This window comes from Danio aesculapii, chromosome 5, assembly GCF_903798145.1.
Source record: "Danio aesculapii chromosome 5, fDanAes4.1, whole genome shotgun sequence".
Taxonomy (NCBI): Eukaryota; Metazoa; Chordata; class Actinopteri; order Cypriniformes; family Danionidae; genus Danio; species Danio aesculapii.
Genome location: NC_079439.1, coordinates 54,452,524 through 54,478,982, shown reverse-complemented (window position 1 = coordinate 54,478,982; position 26,459 = coordinate 54,452,524). Strand labels below are relative to the sequence as shown.

Genomic DNA, 26,459 nt, shown 5'->3' with positions numbered 1-26,459 from the left:
TGCTGGCATGGCAGGTTGGTCTTCTTGATTTAACTGTAATAGAAATCTTGTGTTAAGACAGCTTGCTAACCGGCTCAATTTTGTCTTGATGATATTGATTATTTTTTTCACAGGGTTTAGCAAATCTGTATGAAAAAAGTGACCAAGCAGATTTCAAAGCTGAGCTTCCCAAGATTTACCAGAAACTTATTACGCTATATGAAACGTAAGTGCTCTTCTTTAATGCTAGGATGATTTCAAGGAAATAAATATAAAAATTTAGACTGAAGGACAAATTACATCAGTTCACATGTGTTTACTTTCAAAAGTTCACACTTAGCTAATGATTGATTATAAAGCGTGTTTGGCATGCTGTCTCGGGAGAGAGCCCTGAGCTCATAATATCCTTGAGCCCGGGGCTCCCTCCCATTTGCAGGGCGAGAGGGGAGTTTGAGCTCAGGTAGGTTTTGAGAACTCCCCCCTTTGTTTAGAGCTGATGACAGATTATAATTTGCTATGGAGAGATAAACTGCTGGTTAAGAGTTCGACTACAGTATTAATTTAGATTTATCAATTCACTTATGACACATGTTTTTTGGACTGTGGGAGGAAACCGGAGAACAAGGGGGAAACCCACGCGAGCACAGGAATAACATGTAAACTCTGCACAAAAACAACAGCCAGCCTGTTAAGGATTTGAACCAGTGACGTTCTTGCTGTGAGTCAACAGTGCTAACCACTGGGCCACCGTGCCGCACTATAGAGGGAAAGGTGGAGGAGTAGGAGTGGAACAGGGGATTTTTCAAGGCGAATATAACTGTAGTAAGAAACTCTGGTTATTTTATAGTGAGTTAGGAGTCATCTGATCGGTGAATCATGCATAAATTAATGCAGGACCGGCCATGTTCAATCATAATCACGTGCTTCTCTCGAAATAAGTTTAGAAAAAAACTTCACTTATTGTTATTAGTGCTGGGCAAAGATGAATCACATCCAAAATAAAAGTTTGCTTCCAAATTAGTTTGTATACAAATTAGGTATGAATATAAATATCTGTAACAAAATAGTTTTGTTTTTATGTATGTGTGTATCATCTATACATAATAAATACAAATAGGGCCAGACAGAATCTGCGGACATTTTTTGCTATTTCTGCGGAGAATTTTATAAAAAAATCAGCAAATTTATGCGGAAGGATTTTAACATCATAACAAAAAACTTAATATATGAAATAAAAAATAATAAATTTGTAACTTTTACTTAATGTTTACAATGCAAATCCATTAAGATCTACAAAAAGACAGAAAATATTACTATACAAACTGTATTGTAAATAAATCGTTTGAACATGTTAATATTACTATTATTACATCACAATAATATTAGTGAAATTCATTTAAAAACGGAATAAATGTAAGTTTACACAAGTAAATACATAGACTTAATGATGGGCTAAAAATTGCGGATTTCTGTGCGCGCAGATTCCGTGTGGGCCTACTTATAACACACAAGTATATTATGCCAAAACAAACTTTTATTTTGGATGTGATTAATCTTTGCCCAGCACTAATTATTTATTTATGTTTTTTAAGAATGTCTACAATTTGTTTACGAGAATTTTAGTTTTTTGGGGGGATTTCATAATTAAAAATAATTATTTATCATTTATTAATTAATTATTTTTTTCTTTCATTATTTAAAGATCCCAATGGTTTTATGAAAGAAATAAGTTGAATTAGTCTCCAAACAGTGCTTATTTTAGTACCATTAATATGAGAAGTGGCATCAGGATATTAGAAATGTCAATAAAAATTATGTTTCTTATATTATGATTTAAGAGTTTTATTAGATGTCATTCATTGCCATATTTGTTGCAAATAAATGTGATAAGTATCATTGTCAAATAATATATCAATCTAAAATCCAATACAGGACAAGTATCACATCATTGTTTCAATGCAAACTATTGATTTGAAACTAGACATCCCATTTTACTGTGTGTATCAATTGAAAATTACAGATGCAAATTAGAAAAATAATATAAACATGTTCAGTCATAATTTAGAGGTAATAGAACAGTTACATGGCAGAACATTCACATTCTAGTGAATATAAATAAATATATATATATATATATATATATATATATATATATATATATATATATATATATATATATATATAAATATATATGTATAAATATATGTATAAATGAAAGCACTCCTCTGCATCGTTTGCACCATTTGCTTCTTGACCTTGTTTTTTCTGCATTTGCAGCTCAGACAAAGCAAAATGTTTCGAAGTAAGCAAGAAGTTGGTGGAGGTTTATCAGTCAGAAGAGAACTATCTACAGGTATGAGCTTTAAATATTAGGTACATGAAAATAAATGCAAGCTCTGATGTTACAACAAAAGATTTAAGGGGACACAATTAAAACACCCACAGGTGGCCAGAGTATGGCGAAGGTTAATCCAGGTGAGAGAGAGTGAGGAAGGGCTGGAGGACGCAGAGCTGCTGGAGCTGTGGAAGGAGATGACCAGACTCCTGCAGGACACTGTTGAGGACCAGGACAATGAGACACAGCAGCACGTCAGAATTTCTCATATTCAAATAAAATGATCTATTTTCCCCCAGAAATGCAAAATATACAAGGCATACATTTTCACTAAGTTGACAGTGTTTGTTTTTTTTCCTCAACAGCTGATATCTGCATTTGAACGAGCTTTGCAAATGACCATAGATGTGCCCAGTGAAGCCCACAGGAGCCTTTCACAGGATTACATTAAATGTCTTTCAAAGGTTGGCCAGCTATATATGGTGCAAAACAGTAATATATACAAAATTAATGACTGGATCAATTCAGATGTAGGCATATTCTGTGTCCTTTAGCTTCCTCATGAGGTGGCCAAGCTAAAGGAAGTTTGTGATGCTACCCTGTCCCACTATCCCACACACCCCTACCCTCTAGAGGCCCTCAGTGAGCGCTACATCCAAACAGGTCAGTTTTTTACCCTACAGAAAAACACAAGTTAAAGGCAGGTTGTGTAATATTTTGTTTAAAAAGTCAGAACTAACTTCATTTATTCTATTATTTATCCATCCATTCATTCTGTAAGAAAAAAAGAGGACGTATAAGATGTCAGTGAAGATGTTTATTCAGCATAGCAATCTCAATGTACATGGCAGTACTCTGGTTTCATTGGAGTCAGAATGATCCCTGAACATTCTTAAACTCAAACATTTACACTGTTTTAGATGTTGCCTTAAGACTTGCCTTTAGATGTTAATGAAGTTGCTCCTTGGCTGTTGACACAGCTATTCTCTCTATCTCGCTATATTAATGGCTTTTCAACACCATTGATGAAATGGTTCGCTGTGCACCACACCCATCCTCATTCTGCAATCGTTACCATTTGGTCAAGATGTAGTCACCTCAAACAATGCAGAGACAACAAACTGTTGACTTCTCTTTTCTCTCACAAGTCAGCCCTTTTGGGAAATGACCATCAATACCCCATTTAGAGTGGAAGTGGGGTCGAGGCAGACTCATTTCTTACCATTCATCCATCCAGTCATCCATTTTCTTTGGCTTAGTCCCTTATTTATCAGGGGTCGCCAAAGCGGAATGATCCTATCTGACTTATTTATGTAGTTTAATTATCCCAAATGTTATAAAGAATGTTCAAATCCAGAGAAATAAGCTATTTTGATTGGTGACATCAATTGGGCCCTGTGCTTACCAACCAACACTCCCATTTTTCCTGGGAGACTCCTGTATTTCACACCATCCTATTTTGTTATTTCTCTCAGAAAACTTCTGTAGTTTGTTCATTCATTCATTCATTCATTCATACATTCATTCATTTTCATCCACTTTTTCGGGGCCGGTTCACAGTGCAGCAGTCTCAAGAGAGAACCCAAGACTTGCCTCTCCCCAGACACTTTCTTCAGGTCCTCAGAAGGGATCCCAAGGCATTCCCAAGCCAGCAGAGAGACATAGAGACATGCCTGAGAACACCTCCCTAGCTAGGCATCTAGGAGGCATTCAAAATCGGTGCCTGAGCCACCTCAACTGGCTTCTCTCGAAGTGGAGGAGTAGCGGCTCTACTCAGAGCTCCTCTAGGGTTACATTGCTCCTCACCCTATCTATAAGGGTGCGCCCTGCCACCCTGTGAAGGAAACTCAATTCGACCGCTTGTATCCGAGATCTTGTGCTTTCGGTCATGACCCAAAGCTCATGACCATAGGTGAGAATAGGAACATAGATTGACTGGTAAATCGAGAGCTTTGCCTTTCAGCTCAGCTCCTTCTTTACCACAATGAACCGGTACATGGACCACATTACTGCTTACACTGCACCGATCCGCCTGTCAATCTCATGTTCCTTCCTTCCCTCACTCGTGAACAAACCTAAGATACTTGAACTCCTCCACCTGGGGTAAGGACTTTTCTCCAACCTGGAGCACCGTGGCCTCGGACTTGGAGGTGCTGATCTCATCCCTGCCGCATCACACTTTGCAGCAAACCGCCCTGTAGTTCGTATGATACAAAAAAAAACTCAAACTGGTATGGGAAGAGTAAAGGAAAAATAAATAATGACAAAAATTTCGTTTTTAAATAAAAAATTATATTTTTCCAAGATAAAGGTTATATTTGGAGGTCCACAGCATGTAAAAGAGAAAAACATACAACTTATGCCCCATATTTGAAAATAAGTAATAAATTGTTGTTTTTGATTTTATTGCTAGGTGACTGCAGTGAGGAAGCTGTTTCCTGTTTCAATCGCCTCTCAGAACTGGATCCAAACAACTCATATGTTCACTTTGGTCTCGGTATTAAAGCTTGTCAGGATAAAAAATATGAGGATGCCATCAAAAGTATTGGTCTGGGTATGTTTATAAACACTGCACATAATTCAGATGTTTATTAATTTGTTCAGGAATGAATGGAGCACTAAGGTAGTAAGAACTTCACCATATCAATACATTTTGATCATTAAAAGTTGTTTTACTTAATCTTTTACTCAAGTTCATGTTCAACTACACAACATTAATGAAGTTCCTTGCAGTTCCTAGGTATACAGTGTAAATTACAAACAATATGTTTAACTCATTTGTTGTGTTTTTATTCTGCAGGACTGAAGCGTATGCGCTCCTCCATCATTGGTTGGTATAATCTTGCTCTGGCTCAGCTAAAAATGCATAAATATTCTGACAGTGCCATATCTTCCAGTCAAGGTACTTTTCATATGAAACACGGCTAACTGATCAAGTCAGTTGCAGCAAAAGGCTATCCTCAAAGACGTTCTCTTTCATGTGTTCAGGACTAAAATCGAGTGTGGGAAATGCTGATGATTGGACTCAGAAGCTGCTGAGGTTGAAACTAGAAGCTCTTGTGAAGACAGGTCGAGACCAGGATGCTGATGAAGCTTTGCAGATACTTGCACAGGTACAGTTTCATGCCTTAAGATGCAATGCTATATATATATATATATATATATATATATATATATATATATATATATATATATATATATATATATATATATATATATATATATATATATATATATATATATATATATATATATATAGACACACACACTACCATTCTAAATCATTCTAAAAAAAGCTCTTACCGCATGTTCTAACTACATGTGATTTAACAAGATTTTATTGACATGCAATTCGGTTGTCCGCATCAGAGGGCTAGTTCACCCAAAAATTTTAATTTTGCCATCATTTATTTACTTCACTTGTTCCAAAGCTGAGGGTTTTTTTGTTGTTGAACACAAAAAGAAGATATTTTAAAGAAAGTGTAAAACCTGTAACCATTGACTTCCATAGTATTTGTTTTTTTTTTTTTTTTTTCCAAGCTTTCTTCAAAATATCCTCTTTTGTGGTCAATAGAAAAAATAAGTCATAAAGGTTTGAAATCACATGTGGGTGAGTAAATGCTGAGATAAATAGCATTTTTGGGTGAACTAGCCTTTTAAATACCAGAACCTTTCAGAAATGCAGACTGGTGTACTGTACTTCCAACGAAATGGTAAGGTTTATTATATAATTTATACAAGTTAGACTTATTTAACATTATTAAAATGCTTAATTTAACATTATTATTTGTCACAATAATAGTCACAGTCCTTACATTGATCTTTAAACTACAAGTTTCCAAGTTATTTTATTCTATTATATTTTATCTGCTGCTGCTTTCAGATGGCAATAATTGTAAATGGTATTGAAAGTTGCTCTGGTAATATTTAACACAGAATAATGCACATAATCAGCACCTTTGAGGTTATCATTATCAATGTACTTTATGCTTTTGTTCAGCTGCAATGTCGCAGAAATGAATCCGTTTCTAAAATAGAATTTTTTGCATCGCTGTTGCAGATGGTTAGGACAAAAACTTATTTTAACATGGAAAAGAAACCTTTTATTGTGTCGCAGCTTTGGATTGTATGTAGCTAAGGCATGCTGCTGTGCTGACCTTGGCTGTATTTGCTAAAAAAAATACAAATACACATTGTGAAAACTATAAAATCTGAAAATATTATTACTTATAATTGCTCAAATTTAAAAAAATCCAAAAAAGGATATTTTCTAATATGCTGATTATTCATTAACTGTTACAGTTAAGACCTAAGGGGAGATAATAAGTTTAACTAATGGAGTTTTACACACTCTCTGAAAAACAAGAAGCTCATAACAATACATAGAATACATCCAATTATCTAAACTACCAGTGATTCACAATCTAATAATTTTATTTAGTCAACTCAAAATCTAACTGGTTAAATTTCAAATAACATGATTGCTAGATTACTGAAAAAAAATGCACAAAACCAGCCATATGTTGCACGGGTAGCCAAAATTACATTGTATAGGTCAAAATTACAGATTTTTTAAAAATAAAAAATATAATTGAATTTAATGTTCCATGAGGATATTTAGTAACTTTCCTACTGTATATATAGCAAAACTTGGTTATTAATATGCATCGCTAAGTGCTTTATTCAGATTTTCTTAATATATAGTACCCTGCGATTCCAGATTTGACAATAGTTGGCTGAGAAGCAACTATTTGAAAATCTGAAATCATACTATGCGTTAATGGAAAGCTTATTTGTTTCAGATGATGTGTAAATTTCAGGTTTCAAAAAGGTACACTTATTTTGTGGGCCATGGGTAGGCCCACATGGAATGTTTTTCACATAAACATATGGTTCAAATAGCAACAATGTAAACATCTAAACAGTGAGCATTATTTTAATAGATGCAATAAAATTATATAATTAAAATTTCTTTTTAGATTTCAGATACCAAAAATGACCCAGTGCTTTTGGCATTAAAAGGAAGAGCTTACTTGGAAAAGGCCAGAAGGAGGAAGCATTTCAGGTAAAAAGAACTGCATTCCTAAATTTTTTATTTTTTTTATAGAACAATAGATGTTAAAGGGATAGTTATAAATATGGAAATTTACTCACCAGTTATTCATCCTCAAATATGTTTTTTTCTATTTTAAAGAATGTTGTTAACCTAAAAGTTGATGATGATCTCCAATGACTTCTATAAAATGCTATGGAAGTCAGTTTCTTTACCTACTGCATATCTTTTTTTGAATTTTTTTTTGAACAAGTAAAGAGTATTTATGTTTTATTTTTAGTGAACTATTCCTTTAAGAAATTGTATATTTAAAAAGTAAAGCAGATCTAATAATGACACTGGAATTTAACTATTCTCCCAGGTTTCTGCTGAGCTTTTGAGCTCTCACCCAGGATCTGTGGATTCTCTCACTTTGAAAGCACTTCTACATGTTGCAAAAGAACAGCACAAACAAGCTGAGGAGAGGTGTGAAACTCCACAAGCACACATGCATATATCACAAACCAACTTGGCTGGTAAACACCAGACACTTATCTTCTCACTCTGTTACACAGCTTTCAAGAGGCTTTATCCAGAAGCCCAGATAATGGGGAGCTGTTCTTTCTGCTGGGGTCCCTGTATTGGAACATGGGTGAAGAAATACGACGTGACCGCAGCAAAACTCATACTCATTTACTCAAGGTGAGACACTTTAATATACTTTTATAGGGGCCTGTTAAATATAGTTTATTTCCCCCACATTTTGTTTTGTTTTTCCTTTTAGTTTTTCTGTATTGTTTTAAAATTTTCAGTTTGAAATATTTTACATTTTGATGGTTACATCTTTAGTAATCAAAAACTATTATTTAATTGTTACCAATAGCTGTTTATTTTAACCAAAAAAAGAACACATGCTTTTTTCCCCAAAAACGTCAGGACTAATAAAGTTCTGCTACAATAAACCAAACTATAATTTTGAAGGGTTGTTGTGAAGATGCTTGAGTTTCTGGTATGTGTTCATGTCCTCATAATAGAACGACAGAAGCTTAAAATAACACAATCTTCACGCTTAGTTAAGTATTGTGAATTCAATTAAAGGAATGAACAATTAAATATATTTAAATTTGATGAATTTCACATAATATGGCACATATTCTATAATAGTTTCACTGCATTATTTTATTCTGCATTATTAAAGTATTTGGAACAACGTTTATGTAGACTCCAGAAGATTCTTCTCTCTTTGCATTTAAAAAATATTTAAAATTTTTGATTACTATACATTAGGGTTGTTGCGATACCTTTAATTCACTATACCCGCGGAGTTATCATGATACCAAGTAATTCATAACTTAAATCTATTAAATAAAGAAAATTGTCAAAAATACTATATTTTATGTTAAAATAGGCCTACTTGAATTAATTTCATAATTCCATTATTGAAGAAGTATTTGCACATCACTTCACCTAAAATGCATTAGTTCTTTGTGTTTATTTTGTAGATGACTGACCAACAAAAAATGCATTAAAATAAAGATAAAATTATACCAAACAAAATTCGTTACAACAAGAGCATTTTTCCAACAAAATTAGGCTATATGAAGTGGTCAAAAATTGTTTCAATGTTTCCTGTTGCTATTTTGGGGTTTTCTTCTATTGTTGTTGTTTTCTATTTAAGATTGTTGCGGTTGTTGTAGCTGCTAAATCATTGTTTTGCAACCTTTAAGGACTCCACAGAATATTTAAATAAAAAGGTCTATTGTTGCACAAACGTGTGAGCGTTTTAGTGAGTTTTCCACATCATTATTTATTGTAAATAGACCGTTAATGATGATACTATCGTTAACAAAGTACAGTGGCACCGCCAGTATTTTGTAGCCATAGTATCGCGATACTACCATAGTACAGGTAAACCGTTCAAACCCATTAGACATCACCTATATATTATATAACTGCAGGTTAACTATGTTTATATTTAATAACTTTAACTGTTATTAGTAATTGGTAGTCCCACACGGAATCTGCATGCGCAGATATCCACAGATTTTCAGCCCATCATTTAGTCTATTTATTTAGTTGTGTGTAAATGTGTGTGAATGAATATTTCTTCCGTTTTTAAATGAATTTCAGTAATATTACTGATTAATATGAAAATGTTCATATGATTTACTTATTATAAAGTTTGTAAAGTAATAATTTCTGTCTTTTAGTAGATATACGGTATATATATTATGTGAGAGTCTTGCTTTGTTTACCAAATAAATGGATCTAATAGGATTTGCATTGTAAACATTAAATAAAAGTTTTTAAATGTATTAATTTTAATTTCATATATTACGTTTTTAGTTAAGATACACCCAAAATCATTCTGCATAAATCTGCAGATTTTTTACAATATTCTGCGCAGAATAGCAAAAAATGTTCGCAGATTCTGTCTGGCCCTAGTAATTAGTTATTAGTTAGTTAAAGTTGATAGTAATTAATAAAGTTATTGTAACTAATAACCCTAACTTTTCTGATTTTGATTGTGATTTAATAATGTACACCTTTTGTAAAGCTGCTTTGAAACAATAATTATTGTGAAAAGTGCTATACAAATTAACTTGAATTGAATTAAATACTTTCTAATTTATTTAATATAACTGTTATGATATACATACTCAAGCTTTTCATTTAACATGTAAGGATGACTATTTTACAAGTATGTCACGCGGAGCCCCAAGCAAACTCAAACGACACGTTTAAAGGGAATAACAAAACTGTTAAAAAGTATTTATTTAGAATAATAAGGCTCATAACAAAAACACATAACTGATTATGGAATTTTTTTTGCCAAAATAATGAACAAAAGAGTTTGCAAGCTATTTTTGTCTATCTTGCCTGCATCAATAGAAAACAAAAACTAATGAACTATTCTGAACTCCCTAGCTAGTCACAAACTAGAAGATGGTCACAAATATATTTCTTGTTTTCTGTTGTTTTAAGGCAGCTAAACTGGATCCTTATCTTGGTTCAGTTTTTCGTCTTCTGGGTCATTACTATAGAGAGGTGGCAAAAGACCAGGGCAGAGCCAGAGGCTGCTACAAGAGAGCGTTTGAGCTAGATCCAACGGATGCTGAAGCCGGAGCGGCTGCTGTAGATCTCAGTATGGAGCAGGGGGACATGGTGAGTTAAGACAGAAGTGCATTTATCTTGAAATAACACAAGGCAGTCCCTTTGAATGTATAATTTGCATACTTTTTCTCATCAAAATACAGATTTAACATTACAGAGTATAGGTTCATTTAAATCAAGGTTAATTTGCTATAGTATGTTCTCTGTCTTTAGGACTCTGCGCTGACTGTTCTGCAGTCTGTGACAGAGAGAGCTACTCCTGGCTCTGCTAAATGGGCCTGGATGAGACGAGGTCTTTACCACCTCAAAATTGGTCAGCATCAACAGGCCATTGCAGAGTAAGTGAACTGATGTCACTGGCCCGGGGTGGTGTGCTCATCAGATATATTAAAAGCTCTTTTTACAGTAACATTAAAGTTAGCAGTTATAATGTGAGGGTTTACTGAAAAACGCATTAGTAGTAAATTAAATGTTCCATCCATTTGGCAATTAGTAGTCGAACAGTGAACTCCAATTCAATTCCTAAAGTTAAATCGTGGCCAGTCAGCATAAAGATGTATGTGTCAGTGTTTTTTATATGATAAAATATAATCTTTAAGTGTTTTGAATTACAGGGACATGAGGTTAAACCACCTTAATAGAGTACAAGAAGTCAGACCCATACCATTATACACACACACTCTGAGTGGTACAATTTCCATCAACCTGTTCAATTACCCATCTGACAACATGCCATAGTATTTATTTGCAAACATTTGTTTTATTTGAATCTGGACTAAAAATGACATAAAAAATGTGCTCTGATTTTTTAAAATGATTATTTTCATCTACTTGATACATCAGACCTAATGGCCCATCTGATTGTTAGTGAACAAAAAGCAGTTCAGTTTTACTTGTATTGAAATTTGGTGAACAAACGCAAAGTAATTATATTTCCATAGTAGTATATAAGATTACTACAGACTAGAATGCACATAGCTTCACATAGAATTTTGCATAATCAAGACAACATGCAGTGTGCTAAGAATATGACAAAGTTAAAATACAAAAAACAAATAAGTAAAAAAACAGTCTGGAAATCTATACAAACTGAACAGTGTAACTTCTCTAATGATCTCTAACGATGTATGACCTCTAATGTTGGCCCTAGTATATTGTTATAATCATTTATTCTTTAAAATATTTTTATAATTAGTATGATCAATTATTTTTAAATTATATTTAAATATTTTAATAAGAACTGATCAAAATAAATATGAATTTTGTTGCTTTCAGTTTATATAAAAATCACTTTTGTAAAGTTGATTCAGACACCTAAATGTCTTATACCATAGAACATTGTAGATAATTGTCCTGGATATCATAAAGTTAGTCTGAAGTCCATCGTCCAAGTCTTAAAATTGTCATTATGACAGTCTTTCACTTTGCTTGTTTTAAGACTTCTAGAACTGATATTTGTACTACTAGCAAAACAAGTGCTGCCAAAAGGTCAATTTTTATAATATAAATGTATAATTTTTTTTTTTATTATATGAATATAATTTTTTATAATTTTTAATATGTATAATTTTTCATAATAAACAGCTTATTAAGATTTCAATATAATAAAGCAGCTTCCACATTGACAGACATTAGCTATGTTTCCATCCTAAAATGCTAACTAACTTTATGCGTAAAACTGAAATATCGCGTAAAAGATGTGCGAATAACACAGCGATTACATCCAATGAGTTAAAGCGAACAAAATCATCACTTCCTGATTAACTGGTGCCAAATATCAACAGTAAAAATGGAATTTGCTGCGATAGGAGAAACTGCGTGAATCTTTCCTTCGTTTAATAAACAACTTGCAAAAGGCAATCCTGACAAGCAGTGAAAGTGCGGCAGCGTTTGAAGGCGTGAGACGTTGAGCGCAGATGCTCTTGATTCTGGAGGTCAATAATAATATAATAACACTAATACTGAAATGGTTAAGGCATTTTAGAATGACCAAAACAACAATTCAGATGTTTTGCAATGTGCTCAGCCTGCTGGTTTATCCATACACACAGTTTTATCATCACATGATCTCTCAATCACATGACCTTTTTTAATGCGCCTGCTGGAATTTGTTCGGTAAAACTGTTTTCATCGTAGTTTATGCGCATCTTTTCTTATTAAATAAACATTTTATCCTGCTCCGTTATGCGCATATGTTTTTTATGCACATTTTCAAAATGTATGTGCATCTTGGCCTTTCCATCAACTGCTTTTTTTATGTGCATGTCCAAAATGCGCATAAACATAGGTGGATGGAAACATAGCTATAGATAGATAGATATAGATTTTTATGTGCGTTTTGGAATATCACATAAATAATGCAGTCCACACTGCTGTCTCGAAAGATTCCTTCATTTAAAATTTTTCAAACTTCATTAATTAACATATTTTAAATACAATTATTATTATTATTATTTTGTTTTTTGCTTTTCAAATATTTGAAATGTACCCATGATTCTGTTGTGTCAGTCTGCAGGCGGCGTTGAGGGCTGATCCTCAGGACTGGGTCTGTTGGGAATGTTTAGGCGAAGCTTACCTAAACCGCAGGAGCTTCACGGCTGCCCTGAAAGCTTTTGATAAAGCCCACATACTGCAGCCCACCTCCATCTACAGCCTCTATCAGACCGCTGCCATTAAGCAAATCCTCGGCCGATTTAAAGAGGCCGCCGCGGAATACAAGCAAATCTTAGAGAAGGAGGACTATGTACCGGCACTGAAAGGTTTGTTGGATTTCTGCAGAAACGTTGCAAACACTTTACAATAATGTTTCATTAATGTTAGTGCATTTACTAACATGAAGGAAGAGTGAACAATACTTAATCATAGTTAAGTCAACATTTACTAGTGCAATTAGTAATAATCAACATTTACTAATGCAATATTAAAATCCAAAGTTAAACATTAAACACACACTTCATTTTAATGAACAATTCATGCTATTAACAAACCATTCACTAAGAGTTTTAGCACAATGAACTGCTAATCAATTGCTTATTATTAGTTATTAGGTAGGATTAAAGATATAAAATAAGATCATACTTTATAAGGGCTTATTAACAGTTAATATCTTAATAATAGGCAGGTAATAACAGAGACACTTTAGTTTATGTAACAATTCATAGCACTTACCACTGGGTTATAACCAAATCAAATCACTTTTATTGTCACATCATCAGCAGCACATGTGCTGTGATGAGTGAAAAGCTTAGGTACTGGCTCCAGACAGTACAAAATACAGATGCAAATGCAAATACAATGACAGTGCAAAATACAGAAAGTGCAAATACAACTATAGTGCAAAATACAACAACATACAACAGCATACTCCAAAAAAACAGGACAATGTAAAATTGGCAGTGTTGACAGCAATATGTACAATGAATAGGTTTACACATAGCTGTAGGCAGTATTGTTTTTAAGTATGAATTGGTTAAAGTGCAGTGCATGCTACATATTGATGGTGTGCAGTGAGGGTTGTGGAAGAGTTTGTGTGGGGTGTGTTAAGTGTTCAGTGTGGGGTGTGTTAAGTGTTCAGGGAGGGAAGCTCACCTCCTACTACGCATCCTGCAGTTCGCACAATCCTATGTATTCAATTCAATTCACCTTTATATTATACCTTTATTTATACCTTTAGTATAGCGCTTATACAATGTAGATTGTGTCAAAGCAGCTTCACATAAATGGTCATAGTAAATTGGAACAGTGTAGTTCAGTTTTTAATGTTTAAATTCAGTTCAGTTTAGCTCAGTTCAGTGTGGTTTAAAATCACTACTGAGACTCCAAACACTGAAGAGCAAATCCAACGATGCGCAGCTCTACAGATCCTGAACCATGCAAGCCAGTGGCGACAGCAGAGAGGGAAAAAACTTCACTAATTCACTATGTAGGCCTTTTGCGATTGCTGCTGGTGCTGTTTCCATACCAGGTGGTGATACAGCCAGACAAGATGCTCTCCACAGTGCAGGTGTAGAACGAGCGGAGTATGTGGGGGCTCATTCCAAATCTCCTGAGACGCCTGAGGAAGAAGAGGCGTTGTTGTGCCTTCCTCAGCACTGCGTCTGTGTGAGCTATAATACTTTAATAGTAATTAAGTAATTAATTATAAAAATAGTAATTATAATAAAAATAGTGATAATAATAATAGTAATTAATAATACCTACCTATTATTAAAATATTAACTGTTTATTAGCACTTCTAAAGTATGATTTTCGCACAGTGAAAGTCACGGTACCTGGAGGACATAAAAACATGGTATTCTGAGAACTTTTTTTTTTTTAAATGAGGAAAAAACAGAGGTTATTACTGTAGATTCAGGCCAAATGACTTGTCGGACTGTAAATGCCCAAATTAGGCAACTTAGAGGAGTTTAGATCACCCCAGGTACGTAATCTTGGCGTTGTATTAGATCAGAATTTCAAATTAAATATTTATATTTCAAGTGTGGTTGTAAATAGCTTTAACCAACTTCGCCGCATTTCGAAAGTGAAGTCCTCTCTAACTTCACATTCTCTAGAAATTGCCATACATGCACTTATAACCTCCCGGTTAGACTAGCTAAGCTCTCTCTATTTTGGGCTTCCTAAGTCTCTGATCGCTGCCACTAGAATTAAAAATGGCTAGGTCACTGCAAATTCTCAAGTCTAAATTAAAGACTCATCTATTTTCCAGGTTGTTTGAAGCATACGTTCCTTTCTCGGGGGGCCAACTGTTTTGTATTTAATCCTCTCTTAATGTGATCAACTGTGGCAGCTTCTCTTAATTAGTCGAAATTATTTAAAGGGCCAATTACTTTTTTATTTTGAGGCATTGAAGCCAAACTGTTTCTGCAGAATCTATTTGACATTTTCTATGCTCTCTTTTACATTGCATTTATTGCTGTTTTGTTTATGTCCGTACTGCTTGTCTGTATCGTCTCTGTAAAGCACTTTGTGCAGCCTTGTGGCCGTTTGGAAATGTGCTATATAAATAAATAGAACTTGAACTTGATTTTAATTTACATCCCTGTTACAACCCCTGGGCAGTCTAGGGGAATGTGTTGCACACTTGACCAAGGATCTGGTTCAAACAAACACTCAAAGAAAATTGTACTCAAAGTAACAACAACAAACAAGACTTGCTGTACAAATAATGTGATTTATTACAGGGGATTAGTGAAGCAGTGAGTGAGCTATTTACAATATTTACAATCAACAACCAAAACAAAACATAAATTAGAAAGACTGACTATGGGTGGCGCTAAAGCAAAGAAACAATCAAAACCAAACAGTCTTACTAATATCAAATCCCCTCTAATCTAGTGTAATAAACAAAAATGTGAAAAATAAATCTTCAAAGTCCAAAGATGTCTTGCCTAAACTACACTAGCTATCCACCAAAAATACACAGGTTGGCGCTCACCCCCTTCCCTGGTGTATCTCTAGACAATTAAACTCCTATGAAAAACTACCCAATACCTAAACCCAACTACTATCTTACTTACTATAAATAAGCAGATTACTAGTAGTTTATTCAGCTTAAAGTCTTAGTTAATGGTTTATTAATACACTGTAAAAATGCTCTGTTCCAACTAGTTTCTTCATGTTGTCCCAACACAAACAGATTAAATTAGCTTAATCGTTTTTACAAATTTAAGTGAATCAAACATAAAACAATTTATTGTCTTCAAAAAAACATAAGAATTGTGTTTGTTTTTAACTCATTTCATATAAGTAGTTTGCAGCAAAAGTCATTTTTGAGTGGAGTGTGAATTGTACATTAAAATAAAGAGTGACCTGAACAACTTTATTTTCATTAACTAGCTTTAACAAAGATGAATAAATGCTGTAATAAATGTATTGTTCATTGTTTGTCCATGTTAATAAACGCACTAACTAATGGAACATTGTAAAGTGTTTTTGCATACAGTATATAAACTTGTAGTGCTTCAGACAGCCTTTTTACTGTGTTTTTCTTCTCAGGTCTTGGTGAATGCTTGTTAGCTTTGGCTAAAAGTGCACTGGATGACTATCTTGATGGAAGAGCTGTAGATCTGATACAAAATGCCATCCATTACCTGTTCAGGTAAATTGTTTTGTGAATATGGAGGTCTGCTGGGAAAAGTGAATACATCTCGTTCTGTAAAATGCCTTCCAGCAATGTGAGGTGCAATTAATGGCTGTCATCCATTGAGTATTGATGTAATCTCTCTGTTTGTTTTCTTCTGTGTGCTCAGAGCTGTAAAGCAAAGGCCAGACCTGTCGTGCTTGTGGAAGTTATTAGGTGATTCCTGCACTGCCTGCAGAACTGTGTCTCCAAACCGGGCTAAAGTGCTGGTACCCGGAGCTCTGTGTGGAATGGATCCATCCGATCAGAAGCACAAACTGGACCAGAGACAGCTCCTCACTCTCGGGGAAAGGTGAAAGACACACGTTCACAATTGCTCTTTCAGATTAATGTTCAAATAATAAACTTTTTGAAATTCAGCCTTTAGTAGGAACATAATCTAATTATTCTTTTAACTCAAGGCATGATGGGGTTGTCATGTCATATTGGACAAACTAAACTTGCTCATGGACATTTATTTAAAGGAGAATTTGCTCCAAAATGCCAGTATTTTAGTAGTTTTTATTTAGATTTTTAGTAATTCATTCATTCATATTCTTTCGGCTTAGTCCCTTTATTCATCAGGGGTCGCCACAGCGAAATGAACTGCCAACTTATCCAGCATATGTGTTACACAGCAGATGCTCTTTTTTCACTCATACACTACAGACAATTTAGTTTATTCAATTTACCTATACCCCAGGTCTTTGGACTGTGGGGGAAACCGGAGCACCCGATCACCAACACGGGAAGGACATGCAAACTCCACATAGAAATGCCAACTGACCCAGCTGGAACTCGATCCTTCTTGCTGTGAGGCAACAGTGCTAACCACTGAGCCACCATGTCACCCCATTTTTAGTAATATCATCCTAAATGTAAAACGCAAAATTTTATAATGCCTTCTTGTCAATGTTACAGGGAATAAAGATACAATTTTTTTTTATCTGGAGAGACTAAAATAAGAAACTTTTTAAAGGGGAATTTTATGTATATCTTAAAAATCTGTTTTTAATATTTATCTTATTTTGTCATGAAATAGCCATTGCAGCTGATATAGCCATAAAAGCCATGCAGAGCGAAGAGGGGGGAGGGGATATCGTATCAAAGTTGGCGATCCGAGGGTGTTATAGATTGTACAAAAAAGATGAGGACCGGGGGGTGGTATTACAGCAGTTTTCAGGGAGAAATAACAAAATGGGAGATAGGTCTGAAATACGGGAGACTCTCGGGAAAAACGGGAGTGTTGGCCGGTATGTGTTACAGCCTTAATCCAACATGGATTAAATTCATTTATTTCCTCAAAATTCTACACACAATACCCCATAATGACAATGTGAAAAAAGATTTTTTGAAAGTGTTGCAAATTTATTAAAAATAAAAAACCTGAAAAATCAGATGTACATAAGTACTCACAGACTTTGCTGGGAAGCTCTAAATTGAGCTCAGGTACATTCTGTTTCCACTGATCGTTCTTGAGATGTTTCAGCAGCTTAATTGGAGTTCACCTGTGGTCAATTCAGTTGATTGGACATGATTTGAAAAGGCATACACCTGTCTATATAAGGTCCCAGAGTTAATAGTGCATGTCAAAGCACAAACCAAGCATGAAGACAAAGGAACTCTCTCGAGGCACAAGGCTGGGGAAGGTTACAGAAAAACGTCTGCTGCTCTGAAAGTTCCAATGAGCACAGTGGCCTCCATCATCCATAAGTGGAAGATGTTTGGAACCACCAGGACTCTTCCTAGAGCTGACCGGCCATCTAAGCTGAGTGATCAGGGGAGAAGGGCTTTAGTCAGGGAGGTGATCAATAACCCGATGGTTACTCAGTCTGAGCTCCAGCGTTCTTCTATGGAGAGAGGCGAACCTTACAGAAGGACAACCATCTGTAAAGCAATCCACCAATCAGGCCTGTATGGTAGAGTAGCCAGAGGGAAGCCACTCTCCACCTGGAATTTGCCAAAAGGCATCTGAAGGACTCTCAGACCATAAGAAACAAAATTCTCTGGTCTGATGAGACTAAAATTAAACTCTTTGGAGTGAATGCCAGGCGTTACGTTTGTAGAAAACCAGGCACCGCTCATCCCCAGGCTAATACCATCTCTACAGTGAAGCATGGTGGTGGCAGCATCATGCTGTGGGGATGTTTTTCAGCAGCAGGAACTGGAAGACTAGTCAGGAAAGAGGAAAAGATGAATGCAGCAATGTACAGACACATCCTGAATGAAAACCTGCTTCAGAGTGCTCTTGACCTTAGACTGGGGTGACGGTTTATTTTCCAGCGGGACAATGACCCAAAGCACACCACCAAAATATTAATGTAGTGGCTTCACAACAACTCGGTGAATGTCCTTGAGTGGCCCAGCAAGAGCCGAGACCTAAATCCTATTGAACATCTCTGGAGAGATCTAAAAATGGCTGTACACCGTTGCTCCCCATCCAACCTGATAGAGCTTGAGAGGTACTGCAAAGAGGAATGAGCAAAAATTCCCAAAGACAGGTGTGCCAAGCTTGTGGCATCATATTCAAAAAGACTATAAAAAAGGCTGTAATTGCTGCCAAAGGTGCATCAACAAAGTATTGAGCAAAGGCTGTGAATACTTTTGTACATGTGATTTTTCAGCTTTTTTTTTTTGCAACAATTTTTTTTCACATTGTCATTATGGGGAATTGTGTGTTGAATTTTGAGGAAATAAATGAATTTAATCCATTTTGGAATAATACTGGAACATAATAAAATGTGGAAAAAGTGATGCGCTATGAATACTTTACGGATGCACTGTATATATAGATTTTTTTCTCTATTTCTTGAATGTAGTACTAGAAAATAAGCTTATGCAATCTACATGTGAACCTATAATAGAAGATGATAAGAAGAGGAGCAACATTTTTTTTCTTCTGCTAAATTTATGATTATCCACTTGTGATCAGGACCAGATTGAATTATTAATAACCAAGTGTTTTTTTTATACATATAGACACATCAAGGTCCTGGCTATGTATTAATTTACAATGCTAATGTAACATTACATTCATACATATACCTTCCAATTAATTTAGAAATTAATACATTTTCAGCAAAGGTGTCAAGTCACTGTAACGACACATATTCTTACAAAAGATTTCAGATCTCAAATAAGTACTTTTCTTCTGAACTTTTTATTATTCAGAGCATCTACGAAAATACTAAGCAGCACAATTGTTTTTTTAGCATTGATGAGTATAATAATAAACAGTTATGTTAAGCATCAAATTGGCTTATAAATTTTATTTCTGAATGATCATCTGACAATAAAGACTGGTCTCTCAGTCTCAGACTCTACTTTGACATCACAGAAGTAAACTACATTTAATATATATAATAATGGATTTTTTAAGGAAAGCCTTCATAATTTCGCTTGTATTTATTTAAAGTGATACAGAAACATATTGATCTACTTATGAGAAAGGAAGACTGGAAAATTGGATAGAAATATAAATAATATACTGTATATAAATATAAATGCAAATGAATAGAAATAATCTTTACAGAATGTATAAAGAATAATAATGCCCACTGCAAAAATAAATAAATGGGTGCTAAAAATATCCTCATTCTGTAATGAACCTATGTTTTATTAGGTGTTTTGGTCGTGCATTGAAGCTGATGCCGGAGGCTCCCAGTCTGTGGTTTGACCTGGGTCTGAACTATTACCATCAATCCAGACTGCTCAGCTCTCACTATCCTGAGGAGGATCCACAGTCTCTGCTGGAGAAAGCCCTGCAGGTACATAATCTGACTTTAGGATTCATAGTAACCGCATGAGGATGCGTCTTAACAGGCTGCTTTGATTTTAACTGTGTTCTAACAGTGTGTAAAGAAGGCAATCATGCTGGACAGTGCAAATCACACATACTGGAATGCCCTCGGGGTGGTAGCCATGACAAAGGGTAAATACAATTAGACATCCATAATCAAATTAATCTGTATTACATAACTACAATGTGATTGACTAATTTTGTATTCTGTTTTAATATCTTAGGAATTGAAAATTTTGCACTTGCACAACACAGCTTCATCAAATCAGTCAAAGCGGAACCAAATGTAAGTGATGCAAGAAAAGGAAAACTCTTTTCTCACTTTTTTAAACATTTGTGTGGATGCAAGTAATATACAGTTGAAGTCAAAATGATCAGCCCTCCTGTGAATTTTTTTTTATTTTAAAAAATATTTGGCAAGTGTCTTAACTGAGATATTATATATATATTTTTAATTTTAAACAATAGTTTTAAAAATTAATTTTAGTCTTTGTCATCTTGACACTAAAATATATAATATTTTACTATTTATTTTGCTAGATATTATTTTAATTAACAGTTTCAGTAGTTTGTGATTCACAATTATTTTCTGTTTATTTTTGGTTGTGAATTGCATTATGGGATGTTGATCTCTGTTCTGTCCACTTTTGATGTTGAAAATTCAACTCTACAATTTAACAAAGTGACTTTTATTGACATTTTAGTAGTTTTAATTAATATAATGTATAAGAAACAATATTTCGAGAAATAAGTCTGTAAAATAATAGAAAATGTACTGGTTTTGTAGCATCATATACAACACCGACCCAGACAATATAGCACTTTAAACTATAAAATATATTCATAAAAGTCCTTTTTTCAAACTTGTCAAGGTTTAAAGTTGTTGAAAGAAAGATCAACGTCCCATAATGCAATTCAAAAGCATAAATTAACAGGAAAAAAATAAAAACATGAAACACCAAAAAGCAGAAAACTAAATTATTTTTTTGCAGTGTAAGTTAGGATAAGTTAGTGAATAAGTGTTTTTCAATGGGGCTAATAATATTGTCCTTAAAATTGTTTGCAAAAAAACTGCTTTTATTCCAGCTAAACTGAGAAATGACTCGGAAACTTTCCTCAGAAGAAGAAAATATTAAAGGAAATACTGTGAAATCTTTACTGCATCTGTTAAACATCACTTGAAAAACTGAAACTGAAAAACAATAACAAATTCACATGAGGGCTAATAACTGTATCTCCTGGTTATTTTTCAGAATGTGGTAGCGTGGACAAACCTTGGTGCTTTGTATCTAAAGAAGGGAAATATAGAGGTATGATTTGGTCAGGTGATTAAAATGACGATTAACATCCACACTAATGGTCTCTTTTCTGCATTTTTTAGCTTTCTCATGAAGCCTTTAAGATTGCTCAGTCTCTAGAGCCCCTTTATGTGAATTGCTGGATCGGACAGGTGGTTCTTTAGACTTGTGTGAGATCAAAAATGAATATAACATCCAGTGACCTGCTCACAACATATCTAACATCTTTCTCGTTACACAGGCTCTCATTGCTGAGACAGTTGGCAGTTATGACACAATGGATCTTTTCAGACACACCACAGAACTAAGCACTCATGTATGTGTACTAATTTCTAAATAAATACAACCAGGGCTTGACACTAACTTTTTTGATCACCAGCCACTGTGGCTAGTAGTTTTCCAACATTATTAGCCACTCGCCATTTTCACGAGCCACACTTTTATTGTTAGGAAAATATTTTTTATAGGCATAAATATGACTTTGACATACTAAAATGACTTTATTTAGATTTAGCGGCATCTCTACATGCTTCCTCATTCATTTCACTTTTTTGTATGTGAATGTATGTCAAATATGAGTCATGTATGAGCTTGCTCAATAATTATGAGCAAATGGGTCATAGTTTCATAGTATTACAATTAGTTTTTATTTCACATAATTTCCAATGCTCAAAATGAAGGATTTACCAAATTTATCTCTGACCACACCAAACACGAACAATTAATTATTTCTCAGCCACAAATTTTAAATGTGTCAAAACAAGCAAAATATGGCTGTATACTATACTGTTTATTTAACAAAACAAATGCACAGTAATCTGTCCTGGCTAAAGGTCACCAGTTAACTACACATAAATAAGAGATTTAAACTTCCAATTAAAGCAATGTTATTGTAAAAAATGATAATTAAACCATATTAACGCAAAAGAAAGCAGGTAAAAAAAACATAATGGTTAACGTTAGACACATAAATAATCTGTTTATAGAATGGTTAAAGCGAAAAACTGGTGCTGCTTACAAAAAGACAAATCTGGAACTCTTGAAAGCAGCAATGTTCATCACTTTTTGTCTAGTCTATTTAGACTAGTAAATGAGATCGTGCACACATTTTAAACAGTCGCGCGCATCACCTCAGCTGTTAGCACGAGTGATTATCCTCTCATTCGGTATTTCCCTGCTTTTTATTGCTCGCGTGAACGCAATTATTTTTGTCAGGCATGTTGCTTCTCAATTCTAAGATCGCCTTTGCATGCATATTGGACCATCCTTATTGTCGAACCCTGCTTTTAAGAGTTTTTATTCTGGAAAATTATTTTTAACCAACCAAAGTGGCTAGTGGGAGTGTCTGTCTTACCCGCCACCGCTGAAATCTACCCGCATTTGGAGGGTTGGCGGGCGTTAATGTCAAGCCCTGAATAGAACCATTCAGATATTTGGACTTTGCTAAAACCAGTCTTATGTTGAACTGCTATGTTTTTGGGAATATCCATAAACGCATTGAATGGGAAAAAATAATTGTTTATTTTTTTTTTTTTTTGTAAAAATTTGTTAGAATTTTAAGTAAAGATAATTTTCGGTAAAAACATTTAGTGAAATTCATACAGTAAATATTCTATAAAAATTCTATGTTTAATTAATAATATGCATTGCTAAGAGATTTATTATATAGGCAATTTACTCCGTATTTAGATTTTGCTCGGACCGCAAATTTTCAAATAGTTTTATCTCTGCCAGATATTTTCTTAACCATACAAAACATACATTAGTGGAAAGCTTATTTTTTTCAGCTTTCATATGAATCTCAGTTTCTTTTTTGTGGTCCAGGGGTACATATTAGTATTCAGCATGTAATGTGGATCAAAATATTTCTTCAAATTCATCCTTAAACCAAAACAACACCCATTGTTGTCGTCGATGAATTCTGTATATACATATATACAGACAAAACATGAAATATTTCATGTTCATATAGTCTGCAATGAAGTACGTCAAAGTAAATTCGGAATTCACCACTTTTTTTATTTGTGGTTTCCAAATTGTCTCAACTTTTTCTGATTTGGTGTTGTATATAGTGTATATGTGTATATACCGGGTGCACTATGTAGCCCTAATAATTCCCCATTTAGTGTCACAATATCCTTCAGAAGTCATTCTAATATGCTTATTTGGTCTATGTTAAGTACAGTGAGTTTTTGTTTAAATACTATAGAAAGCAACAACATTAATTCGATTGCATTTAAAAAAATTATGATTGTCTCTACTGTCCTTTTTTTATTTGTTTATTGCATCCTTGATGCATAAAATAATGAACTTCTTGAAAAAAGACTGCAAAGGTTTGAATTGTATTGTATAATTTCTTTTTCATGTTCTAATGATTGTTTTATGTTCTGTTTAGACTGAAGGAGTGAAGGGTTATGCCTACTGTGTTTGCTCCACACTGCTGGACAGGAGCAATAGAGACTCGGAGCTCTATCTCTACAACATTGTCCAGATGAACGCCGTTTCTGCTGCTCAAGTGGCTCTGAGCAAGTACACTGGTATGAGAACACAAACACATACGCTGAATTAAGATATTTTAAGGCTCTTTAAAGACCATGTGAAATCAAATTGTAAAATGTTTATTTAGCTAGCTCACATTGTCATTCTTAAGGCGAATAATTAATCTATGCAAACTCATCTACTGAAAAAAAATTGATTGTTTTGATAACCTTCTATGAAAGTCTGACCATTTGCTTCTACTTTGGGAGTAACAGTCTTTCATTTGATATCAACCTGAGGGCTTTTACTGTTAGTTTGCTATGAGGGAATGATGCCCGCAAGAAATCCCCACCCTCTACTTAATATTTAGTTTTAGATGGAAGTACATCAACATACTGAATTAAGATTCTCACAACTTCCGGTTTACACAGACTTAAGGTGTTAAAGACTTAAGGCTGTGTTCTTGGCTATTGGCAGGTTTGGTTTAATTAAAACAAACTCTGGTGGCATTTCTTTGATGAAGCAGTTCATTTGAATAAGCGTGAACACAGTCCAAACCAGCAGTCCGAGACCGCAGAAAAGTTTCATCTCAGGCCACTTCCAAACAAATTCTGGGACAGTTTGACCGAATTATAAATGCAAAAAAAACCAAAGCACGCTAAATTATCTGAAAACATGATGTCATAAGATGATAGTTCACACAAAACTGAACAATATCATCATTTACTTTACCTTCAATTGTTTGAAACCTGTTTTGAGTTTCTTTCTTCTGTTGAGCACAAAAGAAGATATTTTGAAGAAAGCTGGAAACCTGTAACCATTGACTTCCATAGTATTTGTATTCCTACTGTGGAATTCAATGTTACCGGTTTTTAGAAGAAAGAAACTGACATATAACCACTTGAGTATGAGTAAATAGTGGTTAATTTTCAGTTTTGGGTGAACTATCACTTTAAATATGCTTAATCTATATGCTTTTTTTCTAGTCACAGTGGCAGTGTTTTCTGTTACAGTTAAATACAGTGCTTTTTTGTTTTGCTGCTTTATTCATTTCCTAAGCTCTTACCAGTTCTCAAATGATAAAAATATACCTGTATTCACATACAACAAACATGTTTAGTCCAGCATTCCATTTCCTTTCCCCTTTTTTTGATTGTTTTGAAATTTTAGGTTTGGTCTTTAAAATGAAAGTGAAAAACAGAGTTTTTTCAGACCAGCGCAACCCTAATTTTCACGCTTTCACCACGTTGTTTAATAAGCAAATCCATTTGCGCCACTTTATAGACTCATGGGTGTTCTGGTCTAAAAAGGAGTTTATTCATGATAATTTGCATTTCTATAATGTTGTTATTATTATTAGCAGTATTATTATTTATTATATGCATATTTATGTTTGTTTTATTAAAAACAATTTAGATTTGTCCACCTGTCGGGTTTTGGAGACGTATGCATCACTATATAAGGCATAAGAATAGGACGTGTGTTTGAATATAACTCAGCTTTTTGACCACACTTCGTTATTATTGTTCATGTATTCATTTGCTGGAAATTGGAATTGAATTTAGAAATAGTTTTGAAATAAATCTTTGTGCTTAACAAACTAAATGAATTATTGAGTTTCCACCGTTTCCTTATCCACGTAAAGGAGTAAAGTAAGAAGTAAAAGTAAAGAGGCCAAATGGAGGAGGCTCGTTCTTTTGCTTCATGCTGCCGATGCTCTGTTTAGCTGTTTTCTCGCTAGTGAAGTGTTCAGTTTTTACACTTATTAAGTCCACCATGTATATAGCAAATGTGCTATGTCGCGACACAACTGACTCTTAAAGGGAATGGGAGATGAGACTCTGATTGGTTTAATGCACGTTATGCTCAAAGACACCCATAACTCATTAAGAGAATAAGCACAACCCTGTTAGACCATGCGCCGGGGCGCAGAGCATATTTTTCTGTTTTGAAAATAGCAAAAGTGGATTCAGACACAGCCTTAATGCTTTTGCACCATGCGCTTTAGACTTTGCGCCTAGATTGTTAAATTAGATCCCTAGGAGTGTAATTGTAAGGAATAGTTCAGCAAAAAAATGCTAGTTTCCTAACCTTTATTTTATTTTTTCTTCTATTGAACACAAAGCAAGATATTCTAAAAAAAGTTGGGAAAAAATGGCAATTGACATCTGCATTAGGAACAAAAGTACTAAGGAAGTCAGTGGTGTTCAAAAGAAGAAAGTAAGTCAAACATTTTTGAAACCAGTTAAGGATGAGTAAATGATGACACAATTTTCATTTTTGGGTGAACTATGCCTTTAATG

At 34.3% G+C, this 26,459-nt stretch overlaps 1 protein-coding gene across 1 annotated transcript in view; it reads left to right on the top strand.

Annotated features, from left to right (window-relative positions):
• The window catches only part of skic3 (SKI3 subunit of superkiller complex), a 63,084-nt gene that overhangs the window by 2,410 nt on the left and 34,215 nt on the right, over positions 1-26,459 (top strand). The window contains 25 exon segments of the mRNA XM_056458478.1: positions 1-14; positions 114-205; positions 2,257-2,332; positions 2,425-2,568; positions 2,680-2,778; positions 2,869-2,977; positions 4,728-4,868; positions 5,115-5,216; positions 5,303-5,427; positions 7,294-7,348; positions 7,351-7,379; positions 7,729-7,832; positions 7,922-8,048; positions 10,332-10,511; positions 10,674-10,798; positions 12,969-13,219; positions 16,458-16,560; positions 16,712-16,894; positions 20,204-20,348; positions 20,434-20,512; positions 20,605-20,666; positions 21,634-21,690; positions 21,762-21,830; positions 21,920-21,994; positions 24,074-24,215. The exon segment at positions 1-14 is cut by the window's left edge and continues 130 nt beyond it. Of these exon segments, the coding sequence (XP_056314453.1) occupies positions 1-14; positions 114-205; positions 2,257-2,332; positions 2,425-2,568; positions 2,680-2,778; positions 2,869-2,977; positions 4,728-4,868; positions 5,115-5,216; positions 5,303-5,427; positions 7,294-7,348; positions 7,351-7,379; positions 7,729-7,832; positions 7,922-8,048; positions 10,332-10,511; positions 10,674-10,798; positions 12,969-13,219; positions 16,458-16,560; positions 16,712-16,894; positions 20,204-20,348; positions 20,434-20,512; positions 20,605-20,666; positions 21,634-21,690; positions 21,762-21,830; positions 21,920-21,994; positions 24,074-24,215 (2,688 nt within the window).